Source organism: Myotis daubentonii, chromosome 9 (assembly GCF_963259705.1).
Source record: "Myotis daubentonii chromosome 9, mMyoDau2.1, whole genome shotgun sequence".
In the NCBI taxonomy this organism is placed as follows: domain Eukaryota; kingdom Metazoa; phylum Chordata; class Mammalia; order Chiroptera; family Vespertilionidae; genus Myotis; species Myotis daubentonii.
The window spans coordinates 53,079,079-53,102,887 of NC_081848.1; the positions used below are offsets into that span (position 1 = coordinate 53,079,079).

Genomic DNA, 23,809 nt, shown 5'->3' on the forward strand with positions numbered 1-23,809 from the left:
TCTAGAGTTACCTCTCTCACTTGCAGAGAATTTTTTTAAAAAACTCTTATAATTTATAAAGTTTATACTCAAAACTTGTTCTAGTTCCTAACTTCTCATTGTTAAGAATTGCCAATAGCCCTGACCAGTTTGGCTCAGTGGCTAGAGCGTCGGCCTGTGGACTGAAGAGTCCCAGGTTCGATTCCGGTCAAGGGCATGTACCTTGGTTGCGGGCACATCCCCAGTAGGGAGTGGGCAGGAGGCAGCTGATGGATGTTTCTCTCTTATGGATGTTTCTAACTCTCTATCCCTCTCCCTTCCTCTCTGTAAAAAATCAATAAAATATATTTTTTTAAAAAAAGAATTGCTAATAGATGAAGCAGTGGGAAGCTCTGGAATGCAACGGAAATAGATTAGAGAGTTCAGCTACCGAAAAGGTACAGCCTTGCTTACTTCCTGCTCCCCCTCAGTCTGTTCTCCACACACAGCAGCCAAAGTGACTGTTTACGTTGAGTTACATCACTTTCTGTTCCAAACCCTTCAATGACATTCACCACATTCCTAGTAAGTAACTAGGATAGCGCAGAAGGCACTACTTGATTTAAACCCCATGAAGTCTGCCTTTTTCGTACTCCTTCAGGGCTAGCCTCACTGGCCTCCTTGCTGTTTTCTCCTGTACCTAGGTACCCTCCCCCAGAGCCTATTCCTGTTCTGTCCTCCCTGCCCAGGGTGCTCTTTCTCCACATATCCATGGAACTCATTTTGTCATGTCCTTCCATCTAAAATTTCAGAAACTCCTTCCTGGCACTCATTATGCTCCTTGCCTGCTTTATTTTTTCCATAGCAATGATCGTTTAGATATTCTGTATTCTGCTCATTTATGATATGTGTTCCCTCAGTGGAATATTAAGATTCCATAAGGGCAGGGATTTTTATCTCTTTTATTCCCTAACTAGAGGCCCGGTGCACAAAATTCGTGCACTGGAAGATGGGGGTGTCCCTCAGCTCAGCCAGCGCCCAGTCACAGTCCAGGATCTCTTGCTCCTTATCACCTGCCTATTCACTGCTCCTTAACGTTTGGCTCACTGCTCCTTAGTGCTACCATGGAGGCGGAGAGGCTCCCGCCACCTCCACTGCACTTGCCAGCCGTGAGTCTAGCTTCTGGCTGAGCAGCGCTCCCCCTGTGGAAGCGCACTGACCCCTGGTGGCCAGTGTGCATCATAGCGACCGGTTGTTCTAAGAGGTCTCTTAGGCTTTTATTATATAGACTAGAGGCCTGTTGCACGAAGAGATTCGTGCAATAGGCCTTCCTTTCCCCTGGCTGGTGGCACCGGTTTTCCTCTGGCACCTGAGACCCAGGCCTTCGCTCTGACCGGGCTTCGGTCGGAGCCTGTCCCAGGGCCGTGAGGCTTCGCTGCTCTGCTGCTCCGGAGCCGTCGCTGCTCTGCCCCCGGGCCGTCAGGCTTCGCTCCACCGCTTGGAGCCTACATATGCAAATTAACTGCCATCTTTGTTAGGTTAATTTGCATACTCTCCTGATTGGCTAGTTAGTGTAGCGAAGGTACGGTCAATTAGCATCTTTGTCTATTATTAGGCGAGAAGATACCTAGACCAGTCGTACCTCACACACAAAAGACATCTACACTAATAAAAGAGAAAAATGGTAATTGGCGTACGACAATACCCTTTTCATTGGCTAATCAGGGCTATATGCAAATTAACTGCCAACTGAGATTGGCAGTTAACTGCCAACAAGATGGCGGTTAATTTGCATATGTAGGCACAATGCAGGGAGGCGAAAGGGAAAGCAGGAAGAAGCCCCCTGCCACTGACAGTGATTGGAAACCCAGGGAGGAGCAAAGAGCTGGGGGGCAGGGCAAAGGCGGCCCTGGGGCCGCCTTTGCCCTGCCCCCCAGCCCTGATCGGAGAATCAGGTGCCTTTTCTGCCCTGGCCAGTGAGAGCAGGAAGTAGGGGTGGAGCCAGCGAGGGGAGCTGGGCATGGTCGAAGCTGGCAGTCCCAGGAGCTAGGGGTCCCTTGCCTGGGCCTAAAGCGAAGCCCATGATTGCGGGGCCGCTGCAGCTGCGGGTCCCCACTGCCCGGGCCGGACGCCTCAGCCAGAGGCGTCAGGCCTGGGCAAGGGGCCGATCCTGCGATTGGAGGGTGATGGGGGTCAACGCCTGAGGGCTCCCAGTATGTGGGAGGGGGCAGGCTGGGCTGAGGGACACTCCCCCCCCCCCCCACAGACCCAGTGCACGAATTTCGTGCACCGGGCCTCTAGTTCAGTTAATATTTGTTGAATGTTGAAGGACACCTGCCTCAGCTAGCACCTATGAGATAAGGACTCTTTTGTGAAAGCCTGAGGCTTAGTGTGTTTATTAAGTAAATAAAATAGGTTCTCTCATCTTGGGAAGCTCAGTGGGTCTAATTAAGCCATAATTAGTAAAAGATATCATTGCTCCAGTGTCTTATAAAAAATGACAGCAGGCCGAAACCGGTTTGGCTCAGTGGATAGAGCGTCAGCCTGCGGACTGAAAGGTCCCTGGTTCGATTCCGGTCAAGGGCATGTACCTGGGTTGCGGGCACACCCCCAGTAGGAGATGTGCAGGAGGTGGCTGATCGATGTTTCTCTCTCATCGATGTTTCTAACTCTCTATCTCTCTCCCTTCCTCTCTGTTAAAAATCAATAAAATATATTTTAAAAAAAAAAGTGAGAGCAGTATACAATACCACCATTAAGTATTCCTCTTCATTCTCATGGTAAAGAATGTATGCTGGGAAGACAGGAGGATTACTTTGAATCTTTTCCATGAAAGAGGTAAAATAGTCAAGTTTAAACTGGGAGGATGTCAGTATTAAAATTCTGAGATTTCTCAGATATTTCCAAATGAAAAGTTGGCAAAAGAAGGAGATTAGTGCTTGAGGTATTAATATTTTGATGAGATTTAGGGTAAAAGGAAATAAAATTTCAAGTTGGGACTTGTAAACCTCATACAGTCAAAATACAGATCAAGATGGTGACTAACCATATGCATTTGTCTCCCCTTCCTCCAGATTAAAATGACAGTAAGGGGTGAAGCTCAATGTGGGAGGGTATTACCACCAGTAGATTAAAGAATTGTATACTATTTTTAGAAAATGAAAAACAGATGGCTCGATATTGAGACATAAAAGTATATTAGCTGGGGCTACAGACTAAGTGGAACTCTAGAGGAAGTCCAGATGCCTTTGTGCCTGCCCACATGCGCGCACACACAAGCTCGCTTGCACTTGTGTACGTGCCTGTAAGCAAACCTGCTGCAGCCCTGCATTTACCTCCAGGCAGAAAAGTCAGCTCTTAGATACTAAAGGAAACTGCCAGGAGAGAAATACTAGTGTGGGTATTAGTATTCCAGAGTAAATCCTTCTCATTCTGGAAGCTGAACAGCTGACACCCAGTCTGGTAATTCTAAAGCAAAACCTGCTAGGTAGCAAGTCCTGAACACATTCACATCCTTCCCAATTAAAGAAGAGACTCAGCAATAAAACACATAGTGCAGAAGAAAGTCAACGCTTGCAATCTAGAATTCATTTTCTTATATCAACAGAAAACCAAGGATTTCCAAACATTAATCGGTAGCTAGGGAAAAAAAAAAAAAGGCTAAAGTGAACAAAATTAAGTGAATACAGGATAATCTAGGGCAGTGGTTCTCAACCTTCTGGCCCTTTAAATACAGTTCCTCATGTTGTGACCCAACCATAAAATTATTTTCGTTGCTACTGTTATGAATCGTAATGTAAATATCTGATATGCAGGATGGTCTTAGGCGACCCCTGTGAAAGGGTCGTTCGACCGCCAAAGGGGTTGCGACCTACAGTTTGAGAACTGCTGATCTAGGGAATAGAAAAGCACTGAATGTTTTTTTAAAGTTCTCAGAGAATTTGAAAAAGACTGCATCCGCAATAAGAAACTATGGAAAACAAAACAAAACAAAACAGTGCTCTTAGAAGCTAAAGATACTGCAAAATTTAAAAAAAAAAAATCAATATAAGCATTTGAAGTAAAGTCAGACCATCTCTCCTAGAATACAGACTAAAATGATAAAGACATGGAAAGTATACAGAAGGAAAAAAGAAGGCATAGGGGACTAGGTCAAGATCAGACTATTGGAAGTTTCTGAAATAGTTGAGTCTTTGGGTTGAGGTGTTCATCAGTTGGGGGTGGGGGAAGAAAATCCCCCAAACCTACCCGTGGTATGTCATGGTAAAATTTCAGAACCGAGACTTTTTATTATTACTTCTGAGTGGATGAAAACAACACACTTGTAAAAGAACAAAAAATCCAACTGGCATTATATTTTAGCAACAATGGATGACAGATGGTTCTGGAATAAAGTCTTTAAAATTCCAAGGGAATTCATTTCCTCATTGATGCGGAGGAATACTGGGTGTATACTATGGTTGAGGCACTATTCTAGGCATTATTATTGAACAAAATAGAACCAAAAAATTCTGCCCCCATGGAACTTATGTTCTACTAAAGCAAGAAAAACAATAAATTGTGTGTGAGAGACAAAGAGGAGATGATTATGATGTAAGTGCAAGGAAATGTAAAACTTGGAAGAGCTAGGGAGTGCTGGCATAGAGGGATTATTTTTAAGTTAGATTTCTAATTCCAGCTGAGCCACAGCAGAGCTTTAAGTGCAAAATAGAGAATCTAAGATATGCAAAAAATTTAAAAACCATGTCCCATCCATCCTCAGAAAGTTACCTAAAAATGTGTTTTAGCAAAACAAAGGTGATAACTGAGAAAAGGACCTTAGAAAATATAGGATTACTAGAAATTTTAGAACAAGCCCCAAACTTCAGGGTAGAGGAATCCCAAGTTGGCAGCTGTTCATCAAAACTGTTTGTTTTCTATAACACCTGACTTATTTACTACCTCTTGGATTTTTTTAAAGACAGGAATATTATTTTTTTTTATGAAACAATCTTTCTTAATCCAAGACTTTTCACTTTTCATAACTACTACCTCTTCAATCTTACGACTCTGACCTAAAGATTTTTAAATGTTTCCTTGTGTGTGTGTGTGTGTGTTTCAAAAGGGGACATAAGTTTAGGTTTCTCAGACTCTTTGTTTGTTTGGTCTTTCATATCAATGACTGAGCAAAACCAGAGTCATTGAAAAGTATATCCTTTAACCAACATCTCCCCAGTTTCCTCCCATCCTGTTCCTGGCAACCAACCCTTCTACTTTCCATTTCTGTGAGTTCAGCTTATTTAGACTCCACATATAAGGGATATCATACACTATTTTTCTTTCTCTGACTTACCTCACTTGGCATAATGCTCTCAAGATCCATTCATGTCATTCAGTGGCAGGATTTCTTTCTTATGACCAGATAGTATTTTATTGTCTAACTTATACACACATCTTTATCCCTTTGACTATTGATGAGCCTTTAGATTATTTTCAGCCTTTATATTACAAAGTTTAAATCATATCATTGCTTACATAAAATCAAACAGTGTAAAAAATCATCAAAAGCTGTTAAGTATTGATGCTTAAATATAGACTGTAGCTAATTTTCACAAATAATACATAAAACTAATTAAACTCTTAGAATATGTACTTTAACCAAGATTATATTCTATTTTCATCTGATTTTCTTTCCCATTACACAGGAAGCTCTATGAAAACAGGGATGAGTTTTTAGTTTTATCCCTAGCCTTTAGCACTAGCTGTGTAAGTTCTTTTCATAATTACTATGCTTATTAAAATTGGTTGGTGAAGGGGGAGGGGGCTAAAAAATCTTACTCTTTTTATGTTCAAAGCACATAAAATATGCCTATAGTACATAGACAAATACATTACTTCTGTAGTATTAAATTTTCATGGGAATGATTAGGAAAAATTATTTAAGAAGTCTTGTTAGTGGGGCAATAATGAAAAAACAGTTGGCTTACCAATATACAAACTTTGATATTAAAATCTGACAAAGATAATACAAAAAAGAAAAATCACAGGGCAGTCTCACTCAAACACATATGTAAAAACCTTAAATAAAAATTTTATCAAACCTAACCTAGTAATATTTAGAAAGGATAACCATGAACAAGTTGCATTTATCATAGACTGCAAGAGATTTAACAAAAACGAATCAATGAAATTCTCACCATAACAGGTTAAAGTTATAAATTATTTCACCTCAATGACTATAGAAAAAACATTTTCTAAAACTCAACATTGACTCCTAATAAAAACTCTTAGCAAAGTGGGAATAAAAGAGAACTTTCTCAATCCAGTGAAGGGTGTCATTAAAAAAAAACAACCTTAAGCAAAGTAGCATATGCTTAGTAGTGAATCTCTGAATATTTTCTCTTTGATATTAATAATAAGACAAGTATGTTGACAATTCAAGATAATACTATAGATTCTAACCACAGTATAGTAAGGCAAGAAAAAGAAGTAAAAGAAACGGACTGGAAAAAAAAAGAAACAAAACTTATCAATCTTAGATAATGATTGTGCAAGTTGAAAAAATTTTAAATCTTCAAATAAATTAGTAAAAAGAAATTTTAGCAAGATTGCTAGGCATAAGGTTCAATATATAAAAATAATTATACTTTTATTATTTGTTTATTTATTAATCCTCAGCCGAGGATATTTTTCCATTGATTTTTAGAGAGAGTGGAATAGAGGGAGGGATGGTGGGGAGAGAGGCAGAGAGAAACATCAATGTGAAACAGACATGTTGATTGGTTGCCTCCTGCAGGAGCCCTGAGTGCCCTGGTTGGGGCCAGGGATCAAACTTGCAACCCAGGTACATGCCCTTGACCAGGAACCAAACCTGCAACCCTTCAGTGCCATGGCTGACACTCTAACCACTGAAAAACACTGGCCAGGGCAAATATAATTATACTTTTAAATACCAGCTTCTGATAATTAGAAAATTAAATGCTTTTTTAAAAGATAGCCTTTATTATTAATAGCATCTAAAAATATGAAGTACCTAGAAATAAATAACAAAAATATGCAAGATTTTGTCAGGAAAATATAAAACTTATATACACTAAAAAATGAATGAAGAGATAGTCCATGGTCACAGATTACATCAATATTTCAAGATAAATCAATTTAAGAAGAATTGTCTATTTAAAAATTCAGTGCCACCAACAATCAAAATCCCAGAAGGCAAGGATTCCTTAAACAGGAAAGAAAAACACTAACCATAAAAGAAACTTATCGATAAATTCCACTACATTTAATTTAAGAACATCCATAAACACACTATTAAGAATGTTAAAAAGGCTAGACACAGAGTGGGGAAAAAAGAATATGCAACACAACCAACATAAGATTTGAAATCAGAATATATAGAGAATTTTTTTAAAAGTACAAGCAACACAACCAACAATAGAATAGAAACCAGAATATACAGAGAATTCCTAAAAGTCAGTAAGAAAAAGACAACTAAATTGTAAATTGGACAAAAAACTTGAACAAGCACGAACAAAATGGGAAATCCAAACAACCAATAACCATCCCAGCTTCATTAGTAAGCAGGGAAATGCTAATTAAAATCAACATGAGAAACCTAACAATTTAAAAAAACTTTAGAAGTCTAACAATATCAAGTACTGATGTGTGGAACAAAGACACTTTCATATACTACATAAGACAGTTTGACATTATCTGGTAAAGTTGAAGAGCTACATACTTGTACAATCCCCTAAATATACTCCTGTGCATATGTCCTATACAAATGCATGTGCCAGGATACATATACAAGATTATTCATAGCAGTATAATATGATAGATTATACATTCATAATAGATATAAATTGAAAATAATCCAAATGAACAGATGCAGCATGATGGATAGTACTGTGCCATATAATCACACAAAGGAGACAGCAATGAAAAGGTGTAATGAGTGAATGGAGTCAAAAGGTACCAACTTCCAGGTATAAGTAAGTTCTAGGGATGTAATGTACAGCATGGCGCCTACCTATGTATCTATATATATAAAACCCTAATATGCAAATAGACTGAACGGCAGAACAACCAAACAACCGGTCGCTATGACGTACCCTGACCACCAGGGGCACACGCAGAACATGGCAGGCAGCAGGATGGTGGAGCAGATGAGCGGGGACACCAGACCATGGCAGGGCACCGCCAGTCACTGTGATTGGGGCAAGCCTCTGGTGGTTACTGAAATTTCTTTGCTCCCGCACACCGCGGTCCCACCCAGCGCTCACACCTGCTGCCGGTGCCAGCCCCGCCCTCACCCACTGCTGGTGCCCATCACCAGCCCCAATTGCTCGGCACCATCAGCTGGCCCCAATCGTCCCTGAGGGCCTCTCCACTTCCCCCTGCTCCTGAGGAGCCATTGGGGTGGCAGCTGCCACTCGCACCTGATGGCTCAGTGCCAGCCCCAGTCACTCCATGACATCAGGGGTGTGCGCGGCAGAGGCAGGACCAGGGGCTGCAGCGGGAGGGGCCAGGCAGGGGCGTGGAGGATGGGCCGAGATCCACCTCTGTGCCCACTGCAGCCTTGCGGCCCACAGTTCCTTTCCAGGTGTACAAATTCATGCACGGGCCCCTAGTATTTAATAATATTGTTTTGCATATTTGAAAGTTCTAAGAATATTTTAAAAGTTCTCATCACAAGAAAAACAATTATATATCTATGTATGGTGACTGATATTTACTAGACTGATTCTGGTGATCATTTCTCAATATATACTGATATTAAATGTTGTACATCTGAGACTAATGTAATGTTGTATGCTAATTACACCTTAAAATTTTACAAAAAAGCAATTCCCAAAGTTGATTCCTTGTATGTAATGTCTAAAAATAGGCAAAACTAAACTACTGAATATATTATTTAGGGATGCATATCTTTGTGGGGAGGAAGAAGGTGGTGATAAGAAAGGTGTACAAATGAAGCTCCAAGGAGTCAGCAATGTTGTATTTTTGACAGCACCATTGGTTACATGGGCATTTGTTAAACTGTGCTATTCAAGTTTTAGCATTTTTGCATACATGTTATATTCCACAATAAAATGTTTTGTTAAAATCTTTTTTTAAATTACTATGCTTAATGATTTTAAAAATTGCTTAATTTTTAGAGGAGGAAGAGGCGGAGAAAAAGTGAATGGTGCCATACCACTTGAACCAAAGGATTTGTGCTTTTACCTGTTTCATACTTCTTATTCCCAGCCACTGCGACAAGTTGGAAGTGTAGGATGTGTCCTTCTCAGACACTGGGCCTGCCTCAGCCTAGGCCCGACTGTACTCCTGCTTCTTTTCTGTTGCCACCACGCTTGATTCCATGCTAGCTGAAGAAATGTATCCCAAGCCTATTCTATATCCCTAAGGACTAAGCTTTATCTGAGAGGGTTTACTGGTTTCATGAAGTAGACTTTAAACACCAACTTTCCATCTCTTGGAAGGCAGCATGGGATTTGCAAAGATGATGAACTTGGAAAACCAATTGCCCTTTCACTGACTAGCTGAGCATGCAGGAAAGGTGTACCTTACCTTGTACTTTGGTCCACTCATTTATAAAGTATCACAACCCTTCACAGAATTAAAATACCAATGGCATAGAGCTGTTACTCACTGTATTCTTCCAATCTGATCCTAACTCTGTTTATTATTAAAAGTTTAATATCTTTAAGATGCCTACCTCATTTTTCTTATTTCTTTTTAGGCAGTTTTATACAACGACAGATCTGTTCTGGAGAATCATCACGCTGCATCAGCTTGGAGCCTGTATCTTTCTAGCCCAGAATTCAACTTCCTTCTTAATCTTGATCATGTGGAATTCAAGCGCTTTCGTTTTTTAGTCATTGAAGCAATTCTTGCCACAGACCTTAAGAAGCATTTTGATTTCCTTGCTGAATTCAATGCCAAGGTTTGTTATGTAACTTATGCCTGGTATCAAAAATGGAAACCATTATTGTCAGTGTTACTAAATGGAAGTATTATTTAATATTAAGTTAGAATTAATATTGTTCACGAAGTCATGATAAATATCTACTGTAAGATATTACATATTCCAGTATTTTAAAACAGTATTTTTATTATTATAACACATTCTAAAATACTATTGATCACTACATTTCCTCTCCAACACAGACTGTAACTTTCACACGGTGACAAATCAGTTATGTCCAAAGTTTTTAGGGGCAGATTTGAGGAAGTTGTGCACTGTGCCAAGGAAGGCCTTTTATGAAATTAAAGATGGACTTCACGGAAGCCAGTCATGTCTACTACACCACACCTATTACACCTTCTTTATATTAGTCTTTGGCTGGTGTGGGAGAGTATTCACCACTCTTCTACTTGAGAATAATAAGGAACGAAGAGGTAGGAGTCCCTGTCCTCGTGGGATAGTGGTACTAATCAGCGTGTTCTATGCCCCAGACATTTGGGGTGAAAAAGTGTTGAAAACCACTGCTTTAGATTCCTGAAGGATGCCCCTTCTTTTGCTGGCAGGAATCTATTGTTTTCTTCTCATTTAAAAAAATCTTCACCTAAGGATATGCTTATTGATTTTAAAGAGGAAGAGGGGGAAAAGAAGGAGGGAGGGAGAGAGACAGATAGACATCATGTGTTGCCTCCTGTATACACCCAGCTCCCCTATTGACTTGGGATAGAACCCGAAACTCAGGTATGTGCCATAACGGGATTGAACCCACAACTTTACTGTGTAAGGCAGCAGTGAGTCTCGACCTGTGGGTCGCGACCCCTTTGGCGATAGAACGACCCTTTCACAGGGGTCGCCTAAGACCATCCTGCATATCAGATATTTACATTATGATTCATAACAGTAGCAACATTACAGTTATGAAGTAGCAACGAAAATAATTTTATGGTTGGGCCACAACATGAGGAACTGTATTTAAAGGGCCAGAAGGTTGAGAACCACTGGACTGTAAGGGATGATGATCCAACCAACTGTACCCTATAAAAGTTATTTTTTAACTTAGATGTTTTCCCATTACTGGCCTCACTTCTGTGCTATTTACTCTTCATTTCCTGCCATTGAAAGCACACATGCTTGTAAAGTAGGTTTATTATTCAGCATCTTCTTACACAAAGAATGCTTCCTAGGGTTGGAATTTCCTAAACCAACAATTTCCTTTAAAAAAAAGTAACAAGGGAATCTGTCATTGTTCAAACATGCCTCTGTGGTTTAGTAATACTTTGCAAGATTTATACCTGTCAAATGAAAATTACTTTCTCAGGGTCAGAAGTCTCATTACCTTGCAGTCTGTAGAACTATAAAACTATTGGCATATAATCAGACAAAGAGAAAACAAATAACAAAGGAAAAAGCTTGTTTTAATGGTCTATTGGGAGCCTTTTCTTTCTTGGAGTTTAGTGTAAAGGTCGGTCAATGGCATTGATGCATTAAGTAGTTTTGGTTTAATATAAACAGTTCAACTTCAAGAAAAAAAAATTGGAGACAGATTTCTCATTGAACAAAATATCAATAAATCTTATATTATTATCAAGTGTGTTTTCCTAATTTGAAAGCTATGCTCACCATCTACTATTTTCAGCCCCACTGGTTATTTCTGTGCATAATGTCCAAAAAAATGTTTCTTCTGATAAATGGATCAAGATTTCCTTTTTACTCATTTCATGTCAGAGCTTTTCTGGGAAGTATTTGTTGATTTATCCAATTACCAGACAAATACTTACTTAGCACCAGCAATGCTGCCAGCCCTGGGACATCTACCCTAGGGGAGGAGTCATCCTTGTCTTCCAAGGATTTAGGATCTAAATTTTGTCTTGGGAAGACATACAAATCTAAGTTACCTAGCAATAAATATCCCAACAAATATTTATGGAAAAGCCCACTGTGTGCTGGGCACTGGGAACACCATAATAAATAAGATGCCATAATACTTCCAGTTTAATGGGGAAACAGACAGGTGTGAGCAGGCAGTTCTGCTGCCATGTGCTCAGACCTAGGATAGAGAGATGTGCAAACAGAATGTGGAGGAACTTAGCAGGGAGTGCCTCCTCCTGCCTGGAAGAGTCAGAAGTGTCCACGTAGAGTGTTCACCCTGGGCAAGACCTGAAATCTGGTCAGGACTTTTGCCAGATGACATGGACGTGAGCTGGTTACTGGGCAAAAGAAACAGCGAGGGAGGAATCATGGTCCACTCAGAGAAGGCAAATGACTCCTCCTGTCTGGAGCCTCAGTGCAGTAGCCAGGGGAGCAATGTGAGACCGGGCAGGGTGGCCAGGGACAGTTCTTGGAGGGCTGATTTTATCTTGTAGTTGAGGGGATGTGGAGCTATTGAAGAGTTTAAGCAAAGGAGTAATATGACAGGACAATAAAAAGAGATGTGACCAAGTAGCGTGTAAGAGGTGGTGCCAGAGCAGCACTGACAGCAGTTGCCTGTTAAGGTTCAAGTGGCAGCCCCACAGCTTACTAACTAGTAAGACCTAACTCAAGTCACCCAAGCTTTTTATGCCTTGGTTTCCTCATTTGTGAAAATAAAGATGAAAGTTATGGAGAGGACCAGCCAGTGTGGCTCAGTGGATTGAACAGCATCCCATGCACCAAGAGGTTTCCAGTTCCATTCCCAGTCAGGGCTCATGCCCAGGTTGCAGCTTGATCCCCAGTGAGGGGTGTGCACAAGACAGCTGATCAATGACTCTCTCTTATCAATGTTTCTATTTCTCTCTCTCCCTTTCTCTCTAAAAATAATAAAAAAATATTTTTTAAAAAAGGAAGTTATGGAGGGGATACATGAGTTATGCAAGTACTTAGAAAGGAGCCCAGAATAGTAAGTGTTCATTAGGTTTTACTTATTGTATGTAGTAGCATAGTCATCATAATTTTAGTAGTGATGTCACTTTAGTTTTGTCATAAAGCAAGTGGGATTTGAGCTGGAGTTCCCACCGGGAAAGAAGGGCATGTTTTTCTACCTGGGTTTTTGATGCAATAGTCAAAGCCAGAGCAAAAGGGAAGTCTTGGCCTCTGACAGCATCTATTGGGTTATTTGAACCCCTATTTCTCCCCATGTCACAGCAACGGAACATGGTCCTTGAACAGCATTTGGGGGAAGGGGCGGAGGGGATAGCACCTTTATTTTGCCTTTGCTGGGTCTTCACCGTGAAGTGTGGATCCAGGAAGGACCCTATAGATTACTCACTCATTTTACAAGTAGGAAAACTGAGTCATAGTTCTCAAAAACTTCTTCTGTGGTCACACCACCAGTTAATCTCAATACTGCAAGTGCCTCTCATCAGGGGTCCTGCTGCCCAGGTCAGTTTCCTTCATACCACTCCATGCCATCTGCACCACAGACACTTTCTAGTCTTGGTTAGAGTTTTTCAGTTTCCTTCTGGCACATCTCCAAACTGGCCTAGTGAATGAATATTTGTTTCATAACTCATAATTAGAAAAAGACTCTCTTAGGCCAAAGTCCTCCAAACACACTCCTCTCTCTCTCTCTCTTTTTAGAACCATTTTATTTATAGTGATGGCATTCAATATTAGTTTCAGGTGTGCAACACAGCGATTAGGTATTTATATAACTTGTGAAGTGATCCCCCATAGTCTTGCACCTACCTGACACCATGCATAGTTATGACAATATTATTGACTACATTCCCTATGCTGTACTTTACATCCCTGTGACTATCCTGTAACTACTAATTTGTACTTCTTAGTCCCTTCACTTTTTACACCTAGCCCTCTTTCTTCTGGCCACCCTCAGTTTGTTCTCTATATCTGTAAGTTTGTTTTTGATTTGTTCTTTTGCTTTTTAGATTCCACATATAATTTAAATCATATGGTATTTGTCTTTCTCTGTCTGACTTATTTCACTTAGCATAACAGCCTTTAGGTTCATTCATATTGTGGCAGATGACAAGTTTTCGTTCTTATGATGGCTGAGTAATATTCCGTTGTATTATCTGTACTACTTTTTTTTATCCATTCACCTTTTGATTGGAGCATTTAATCCATCAGCATTTAAAGTAATTATTGATAGTTATGTAGTTATTGCCATTTTATTGTTTTCTGATTGTTTTCATGGTTCTCTGTCCCTTTCCTACTCTCTTGCATGCTGATGACTTTCTGTAGTGTTGTGTTTGGATTCCTTTCCCTTTTTTTCTTGTATACCTCTTGTAGATTTTTGTTTTGTGGTTACCATGTGCTTCATATATACCAGGCTATGTTTATGGCAGTCTATTTTAAGCTGATCGTTACCTAAGTTCTAAAATCACGACCATTTTTACTCACCCCCTTCACATTTATGTTTGTCATTATTTTTTACTTCTTTAGTGTATGTGTTTGTGTGTATCCCTTACTTTACTGTTGTAATTACACATGATCATCCTACTTTTTGCCTCTTAACATTTGTATTAGCTTTAGTATTGGTTGATACACTGCTCTGATTATGTGTTTGCAGTGATATTTTTACAGGCGAAAGATTACCTAACTAAGTACTTTGAAATCTGTGTTTCCCAGAGACTTCTATTCCAAAGTCTCTCAGAAAGGCGCCACAAGAAACTGTAGGAGGTCCAGAGCTCCGATCAAGAGTTCTCCTTTACTACTTTTTCTGTAGTGGTGGTCTGTGTAAATTTTCCTTTGACAAAAGGGTTTGGTGCCAAAAAACTACCATCACACTATTCAAAACTCACTGATCTGGCCCATTCACTTCATTTTTCACAAAAGGAAATTTGGGTTATTAAAAAAGGCATAGTAATTTGCCTTATAATGATAATTACCATTTATTTAAATAGCGATGTTAGCATTTACTATGAATTATGGATTTTTCATTTGTTAATAATCTCCATGGCTATTCGGCTAGCTTGATATTGCTTTTTCTATCCTCTAGATCAGTGGTTCTCAACCTTCCTAATGCCATGACCCTTTAATACAGTTCCTCATGTTGTGGTGACCACCAACCATAAAATTATTTTCATTGCTACTTCATAACTGTAATTTTGCTACTGTTATGAATCGTAATGTAAATATCTGATATGCAGGATGTATTTTCATTGTTACAAATTGAACATAATTAAAGCATAGTGATTAATCACAAAAACAATATGTAATTATATATTGGTCTTAGGCGACCCTGTGAAAGGGTCGTTTGACCCCCAAAGGGGTCGCGACTCACAGGTTGAGAACCGCTGCTCTAGATGAAGAGGACTCCAGGAGATTCAACAATATTTTCAGTATCACACAATAAATTAGCAAGTCCTTCTGAGTCAGGATTTTAAACCATAGATCTCAGCTTCTTTAAACCATATCACATGTGTCTTTCACAGCTAGAGCCAACTTCTCCTTAGATACTTAAATATTTTCTTTTTTTGCGGTACAGAGTTACAATTCTATATGATTTATTGATGTTTTGCATATATATATACTTATATATTATATTACATATTAATGTTATGTGTATACACACACACACAAATTGTAATCCTCTGTGGTAATCACAAACATGGAAACCCATGGTTGGTTATGTTTTTTTAGTCTCTGCTTCTATTGAAACAAAATTATAATAACACTTTAAATTCAAGGGAAACTTAACCATAGATGTCCATATTATGGCACAAATAGATTAAAAGCAGCATTAACTGAAATTCCTGCCTGTCAGTTGGGTAGGAAAATTTTAAGGTAATTTGGTAGAAACAACAAAACTCCTGTGCCCTCAGAACCTAAAATAATTCTGTTTTTCCAAAACAGGCCAATGATGTAAATAGTAATGGTATAGAATGGAGTAATGAAAATGACCGCCTCTTAGTATGCCAGGTGTGCATCAAACTGGCAGATATCAATGGCCCAGCAAAAGTTCGGAACTTGCATTTGAAATGGACAGAAGGCATTGTCAATGAATTTTATGAGCAGGTGAGTTGAAACATGAGATTGGTGAGATTTTTAATAGCTGCCATCTGAAGACACTAACTACCTTTTGGGATTTGGGAAGCTACATTCAGTGTTTGAAATCTGAATTGCTTTGACTAAGGATAGTTAGAAATAGTTTCATTTGCTCTGGTCTTAGTATATTCTCTGCTCTTTTTGCCTTTACTGCTGATATTAAAAAAAAAAAAAGCTTATCGCCTATCTAAAGTGGGTTGAATGTACTTGAGTATAGCGGTAAGGACAGACTACATTATGATCCAAGGTCCCTTTCAACCCTGAGAACCAATAGCCTCTGATAATTTATTTCTAAATGAAGTTGTTTTTAACTGATTCAGGTTATACTTAGATTATATTTAAAGACTATCAACCATCTTCAACTCTGCTATAAAAAGATTGTCTTAGAAACATCACTGGGTAAAAGTCCTGGCAGAGGATAAGAAATGAGAGAGCTAGAAAAGGGGACAAAGTAGATCTTAATGGTTTTCAAGGATTCAAAGATATAAACATGGTCTTTTCTCATGTGTTTTAAACTCTTGTCTTGAAAACTAATCCTACCACTTTGCAGAATCTTTACCATTTTTTGAGGTTCAATTTTGAGGCTCTCTACAATGTAGGAGTGTACTGATTTCCCCACAAGCCTAATATTTCATTATCTCCAAAACATCAAACACATCTTCTTGACTTTTGAATTACATTCCTTGGGAATCCTTAACTAACCCTAATAACCAGAAAAAAAATCAATATCTTTACCATGTGAGGCCTCTGTGCGGCTTTCTTACCATGAGTTGCAACTCTAGCAGGAGTGATGAAGTGGAGTCTCTAAAGCATGCACAGTTACCTGTTGTACCTGTCACACCCAGATTGTATCAAATGACCAATACACGTGCAATGTCTTTCAGCCACCTTAGCTAACGGTCCCAACACAATGTGTACTCTGCTGTTCATAGGTTAAAATATTCTATACTGTGTAATCACGGAATTACTATTTTACTATTCTGATATACTTGAACTAAATTATTTGTACTTTTGGGTAATATAAGGTTATAAATATTTGCCTAACCTGTAGTAATCAGTTTGCATAGTCCCATATTCATTCTTGAAGATAACGGAAGCCTGTTTCAAAAGAATTTAATGCTAAGGAAAATGCCATCTGTACAGAGGTAATTAGAAAGTATTAATATATGCCAGATTTAGAAAACTCACTAATTTCATTGAAAAAAAAAACACCACATTTGAAAAGTTCATTTCAACCCAGTTTACAATATAATTATTTTTAAAGTATATAGAATTAATTCTTATTGAACAAACTTAAAGCCATGCCTGAGGTTGAATCCTGGTTCCTTTTCCTTACCAGCAGTGTGACCTTAACCTCTCTGCCTCAGTTTCCCCATTTATAAAACAGGAATGTTGATGGCACCTACCACATAATTTATTTAATCCTCACAACAACCGTAATATTTAAAGTCTTAGAAAAGTCCCTGACACATAAGTGCTCCATAAATGTTAGTAATTATAATTCCTGATCTTTCACTAAAAATCACATATTTCAGACAGTATCACTTAAATTTTCCAGGTTTCATTATTCATATGCCAAAGGAGAAAAAATAACACCCTGCCATAGAATTGTGGTGAAGGTTAATGCACTAATCTGTATGAAAGTTCTAGTTTACACTCATCAAAACTATTACATTTCCTCTCATTCTAGCTATGCTACTAAACATCTTTGAGATATGGCGGCAAAATTCTAACCTTACCCATCTTTTTATCATTGTAGTTATACTAGCTTTACATTCCTATATCTAAGTGCCATGGGCTTAGAAAAGCCAAACTTAGACACACACAAAAAATTATTAAACCTATGAAATTGTAGAATCCTGTGGGCAACCTCAACTGGTTTTAAAAAAAACAACCATTAATAGTTTTCTTAGTCATAGAAGATTTAAGTCACAGGACAGTTCATCATTGCGACAGTTTCATAAGGATCTATGACTCATCTTGCCTGCAGCATTTGTGCATTATGGAAAGTATTCATTCCCCATAGCAACCCTGTAAAATAGATTCTTAAAATGTTACACATGAATTGAACATCGAGCTTGCCCAACACCCTCTAGGTAATAGGTGGCAAAAGCAGGTTTTAAAGCTAGGTATGTCTGATCTTATACTGTGCTCTCCAGACCCTAGAGGCCACAGTGAGAGGGTATCTCAGGGCAAGCAATTGGGGCTCTGAGCCCAGAATCCTCACCTCAACCACAGTAGCTCTACTTCTTTCTGTTTTACATATTAGGCTTTTTTATTTACATTCATGGGAGGGTTCTGCTATTACAAAAGGGGAGGAGTGTTGAAAAGCATTTGCAAAACTCTGTACGTTTGCAGTACCGCTACAACAAGTGTTTCCATTTATAGTCTCCACCTAGGACAGTGATGGCGAACCTATGACACGCGTGTCAGAGGTGACACGCGAACTCATTTTTTTTGGTTGATTTTTCTTTAAATGGCATTTAAATATATAAAATATCAAAAATATAATTCTTTGTTTTACTATGGTTGCAAATATCAAAAAATTTCTCTATGTGACACGGCACCAGGGTTAAGTTAGGGTTTTTCAAAATGCTGACACCCCGAGCTCAAAAGGTTCGCCATCACTGACCTAGGACAAAGAAAATCTGTATTTGACACTAAGGAATTTTGCAGGTTGTTAGTAAATTTGCTAATACTTATTTTAAAAAAACGTATTTTTTTCTTGTTTACTGGGTATCAATTAACTAAGTGTGAGAATAAAGTTTTGTTTAGGATTTCTCAAATATTAGAGAAATACAGTTGAAACGATAGAGAAATAATTAGATTCATTGGCACTTTTTGTAAAAATTATTTTTATGTAGACTATGCTTATTTAAAAAAAACACCCTCGCCAAAACCGGTTTGGCTCGGTGGATAGAGTGTCGGCTTGCGGACTGAAAGGTCCCAGGTTCGATTCCGGCCAAGGGCATGTACCTGGGTTGCGGGCACATCCCCAGTGGGAGATGTGCAGGAGGCAGCTGATCGATGTTCCTCTCTCATCGATGTTTCTAATTCTCTATCTCTCTCCCTTCCTCTCTGTAAAAAATCAATAAAATATATTAAAAAAAACACCCTCAAGATAATTTAACAGCAAAGCTTAGTAATTGTTCTCTTAACAGTTAAAAATGTACTTTTCTCTTTAAAATGATCAGGGAGATGAAGAAGCAAATCTTGGTTTGCCCATCAGTCCCTTCATGGATCGTTCTTCTCCTCAACTAGCCAAGCTTCAAGAGTCCTTCATCACCCACATTGTGGGTCCCCTGTGTAACTCCTACGATGCCGCTGGTTTGCTCCCGGGCCAGTGGCTAGAAGAAGAGGATGATGACACTGAAAGCTGTTCTGATGAGGATGGTGAAGAATTAGATACAGATGATGAAGAAATAGAAGGCAAGCTAAATCCTAGTAAGAACCTAGCAATACTATTTACTCAATGTTCTTAACTAAAATATCCATTTAATCTGGATTTGGATCTTTGTTTTAAAGATTCAATAGTCTTATCCTGAATAACTACAATGTAAGTAAGTGTTCAGGTTGTGAGTTCCTACTGTGGGCTGGGTACCCATTGCTAATTCTGTCACATGACAAGCACTCGTAACTAAAGTAGCATCTCTTGAGGTGTTGTCCTCCAACCAGTGCTCCTCAGCAGGCTGTACCTGTGCATGCATGACAGGACTGTCACCACACCGGGACAGAAGGGAGGAGGTGGGTGGGTCCTACTGGCTAGTCCTCCTTTACCGCACCCCACCCTTCCTGGCCTGTTATTCTGCCCTTCATATAGACTTTAAAAATGGATCAAAACAGTTGGGAAAACTGCCCTGGCAGGTTTGGCTCAGTGGATAGATCATCAAACTGAAGGGTCCTGGGTTCGATTCTGGTCAAGGGTACATGCCCGGATTGTGGGCTCGATCCCTGGTGGGGGCTGTGCAGGAGGCAGCCGATCGATGATTCTCTCTCATCATTGACATTTCTCTCTCTCCTTCCTTCCTCTCTGAAACCAATCAATATATATTAAAAAGCAGTTGGCCCTCTACCTTCCTCTCTGAAATCAATAAAAATATATATATTTTTTAAAGCAGTTGGGAAAACTGACTTAAGAGGAGAACCAAGTTTTGTGGCATTACAGATTTTAATTATAAAATTGTAGGGGCACCATTTTTTATATAAAGCTAAGAGTATAGATAGAAAATGAAAAAGGAACATTTGTTACCTTTGTATCAGTAAATGAAGTCAGTTATTTGCTCTTTAAAGTAGAATTTAAATATCTAATTACTTTGTTTTCCAAGCATGCTGTATACAGAACAGATAACTACAAAGAACCCCATCCACCATTACCCCAAAGTTGTCTTAATATTAGAATAGTGAAAAGTAATCTTTTCATTACCATCTGAGTATCATCTTGGGAAGTTGGCTGGCTTCTGAAAGTCTATACTCACCCCAATTTTTTTAATCCTCACCTTAGGATATGTTTTCATTCACTTTTAGAGAAAGACAGGGAAAGAGAGAGAGAGAGAGAGAGAGAGAGTGAGAGAGAGATCGATTGGTTGCCTCTCATACACATCCCTCCTGGGGATCAAACCCACAACCTAAGTATGTGTCCTCTGACCAAGAATCGAACTTGCGACCTTTTTTTGACAATGCCCAACCAACTGAGCCACTTGGCCAGGGCTACTCAACAAAATTTTGATATTTAATATATTAAAAAATCCTAAAAAGGTTGGTTTTATCATTTGATATTTCAGTGCCATCTCCCCCCTACACACACACACACACACACACACACACACACACACTTCCATAATCTCATTTTCTGCTTTACTTTTAACAGTGTTTATTACATTTTTTAAATTGATTTTTATAGAGAGAGGAAGGGAAAGGAGGGTAGAGAGATAGAAACATCGATGGGAGAGAAAACACGGATCGACAGCTTCCTGCACGGGGATCAAGCCATAACCGGGGCATGTGCCCTGACTGGGAATCAAACCAGTGACCTCTTGGTTCAATCTTATTGTTTATTACTATAACGCCAGTGCTTAGATAGCACCTAGAATATGATAGGCACTCAGGTATTTATTGAAAGAATGGCTGAATCATATTGCTATGGCTAGAATATCTATACTTTTTAATTTCACAGAACCAGAGAGAAGAAAAGGCAGACAGCGAATATTTTGTCAGCTAATGCATCACCTCACTGAAAACCACAAGATATGGAAGGAGATGATAGAGGAAGAAGAGAAATGTAAAACTGATGGGAATAAACTGCAGGTGGAGAATCCTTCCTTACCTCAAACAGATGAGATTCAGGTGATCGAAGAAGCAGACGAAGAGGGAGAGACAGTTTGAGTGAAACAAAGACATAATGAAGAATCCCGAGGGCTGTGCCTGAGGGTTGGGAATTCACTGTGCCGACTCCGAACTGACCGTTCCCACGTGGACAGGCCGTCTTACTGTGAGGGGATCCCTGCGGTGCCTGCGGTGTCCCACTCTTTGCACTTTCACCACAAACTAGGAAGCTATTCCTAGAGCTTGGCTTCACCTGACTCATGTCGCAAGCCCTTCCTTAATGCCTCACTGGTGTAGGAATACGCTGTCACGATACTGCTCTGTGGGTGGAAAGCACTAACTTTTCAGGAGGGAGATCTAGAACTAAAAGTTCAAGTAACTTTTACTGTAGTTTCCAAAGTGGCCACAACTTCTTGCTTTCATGAAAACTGGATTCATATTGTATTTCCAAATGTGTCCTTTATGTATTTGAATGTTTTGGGGCGGGGCGGGGGGGGGGGGGTCTGTGCCTATTTAAAAAGGAATCCAGTGTCTCCTTCCCAAGGGTTCTGTTCAGTGCCATATGCTGTTGAGTGCTGTTCACCCAGCTAGACTTACCCACGAAGGACTGAGCTTTGTTATATTTAACAAAATCCACACGCATCAATTTCTGATGCTTTTACTGTTGTGTCTTATTTACTGTGTGTGTTTTATTTCTGTTCTTAGTATTCAGCTTTGGCGTGGAAATCAGAAGTCTGAATTCTAGCCTTTTTGACTTTATGTTCCATGGTCGAATTTTAAAGCTGTTTAGGTTTAACAATGAAGGAATTTTATTCTTTAGTCAAAACTGTTCTCATTTTTACTCTTGCTCAGGATTAGTATTTTTAAACATTCAATTAATATAATCCCAACACATATTTTCAAAAGAAAAAAAACTTTTTCCTAGTATGGATACTAACCTTTTATGAAAGGGAGCATTATTTTCTCTTTTCTTAGAAAAATGAGACTAATTAGAACCACGGAAAAGATGTGTCTTTTGCCTTAATGTAAAAAAATCAAATGAGACTATCCTGTCAAAGGTAAAGAACAAAAGAAATAGTGTGAGCTCTGGAAGACACATTCATTGCATAAGTAATTGGAACATGTACTTATTTTTATATCTTAGGTGCCACGTGTTTAGTTACTGTAAAACTAATGTTTATCTTTCTATTAATTTCCTTTTGCCTCAAGATTACATGAGAGAAATGACCTGTGACTACTCAAAACTTCTAGAGCCCAATGCAAGTTGAATTTCTGAGATGTCAAGTAAATGGTGGGAATACTAATATGATTTTTATATAACAAATCTAAATATTTTAGTAAATCGTTTCATGCAAAAGCACACTGCACATTAAGATAACTGCAAAGAAAATGGAACATATTTACAATGTTATAAGCTTGTTAGTTTCTGTTAGGGTCCAGACTTGTACCCTAGCTGTGATAAAATTTGAAGATATAAAGAGCAGAATAAGATGGTAGACTAATATTTCTTATTATTCATAGAAACCATGTTATATTTTGGATCCATTCAGCTTTTGTAGGCATTAAAATCATTAATTTTCCAAGGTAATTTCTTTTAAGAAATGATGTCAGCAGGGAATTTCTTGCCTACCTAGAATTGTTGGCTTACCTGAAAGATGTCAATTTAAAATCCACGGAACTGCTGGATGTTTTGATCCCGTAGAGTATCCTAATTTTTAATGAATCACTAAGCTTTATTTATTAGACATGGTGAGTGCTGAGTGCCTTCTGCCACTTTTGCTACCATCGCCACATCATCTGTAAACTGGTCCTACATTCCTAATAAAATTGTAACTAATTTATTGAGTTTGCACTTGTAATATATATATATCTTGTGCTTCTCTTTCTCCAGGGTGCATTTTGCATCTGCATATCCCTGCTATTGCAAAGTACATATATTTGTGTAAATTCACATGTAGCATGTATGCATAATGAAACAATAAAATTTCCTTACTTTCTATTTTATTAAAATTTTGTATTGGGTCTAGTGTATATTTGTGTTTTCTTAAAAGGAGCATGTTTTTCTATTAAAATACTATGAATTTGATATTATTTTAATTGCTTGTAGAAATAATCTTGCAGTGCTTACCAACACATTTTTCTCCACAAAAAACCTACCTTTTTAAGTTATTTCATGATTTCCTGCTAGTCTCACTTATTTTGCTGGTGCTATTCTCTTTTTCTACTTATTTTTCCAAGAATCCTGGAAATTCTGGCTATTGCTTAAAAATTCAGAAATTTCCTCTCTCTAGATTGCATCATCTCATGGAAGCAAACTTTACAGAAGAGATGAATGTCTTTATTACAGTTGCCAGGCTAATGTGAGCACGTCTAGAGGATGTATGGGAATGGCATGTGGATAACAATGAACAGCTTTCCAGAGGCAAGTGGCTTTTATGCTGAGAACTGAAGAGTTATGAGTTAGCGTGGCACTGATAGCTGTGGAGAGAGAGAATAACAGCATGTGTAGAGGCCGAAAGAGAAAGCATCTCTACATTGGAGGAGCCGAGAGAGATTTACTTAGTGTGGCCAAAACTTAGAATGCAAGAGAGGGAGTGG

At 38.8% G+C, this 23,809-nt stretch overlaps 1 protein-coding gene across 2 annotated transcripts in view; it reads left to right on the forward strand.

Annotated features, from left to right (window-relative positions):
• Positions 1-23,221, forward strand: part of PDE3B (phosphodiesterase 3B) — a 153,763-nt gene extending 130,542 nt beyond the window's left edge. For both annotated transcript variants that reach the window (XM_059708983.1, XM_059708982.1), the window contains 4 exons: positions 9,683-9,886; positions 15,698-15,859; positions 19,084-19,333; positions 21,063-23,221. In XM_059708983.1, coding sequence (XP_059564966.1) covers positions 9,683-9,886; positions 15,698-15,859; positions 19,084-19,333; positions 21,063-21,271 — 825 coding nt within the window. In that variant the 3' untranslated portion in view covers positions 21,272-23,221. The remainder of the gene's footprint in view (positions 1-9,682; positions 9,887-15,697; positions 15,860-19,083; positions 19,334-21,062) is intronic.
• Positions 23,222-23,809: the final 588 nt, after the last annotated feature.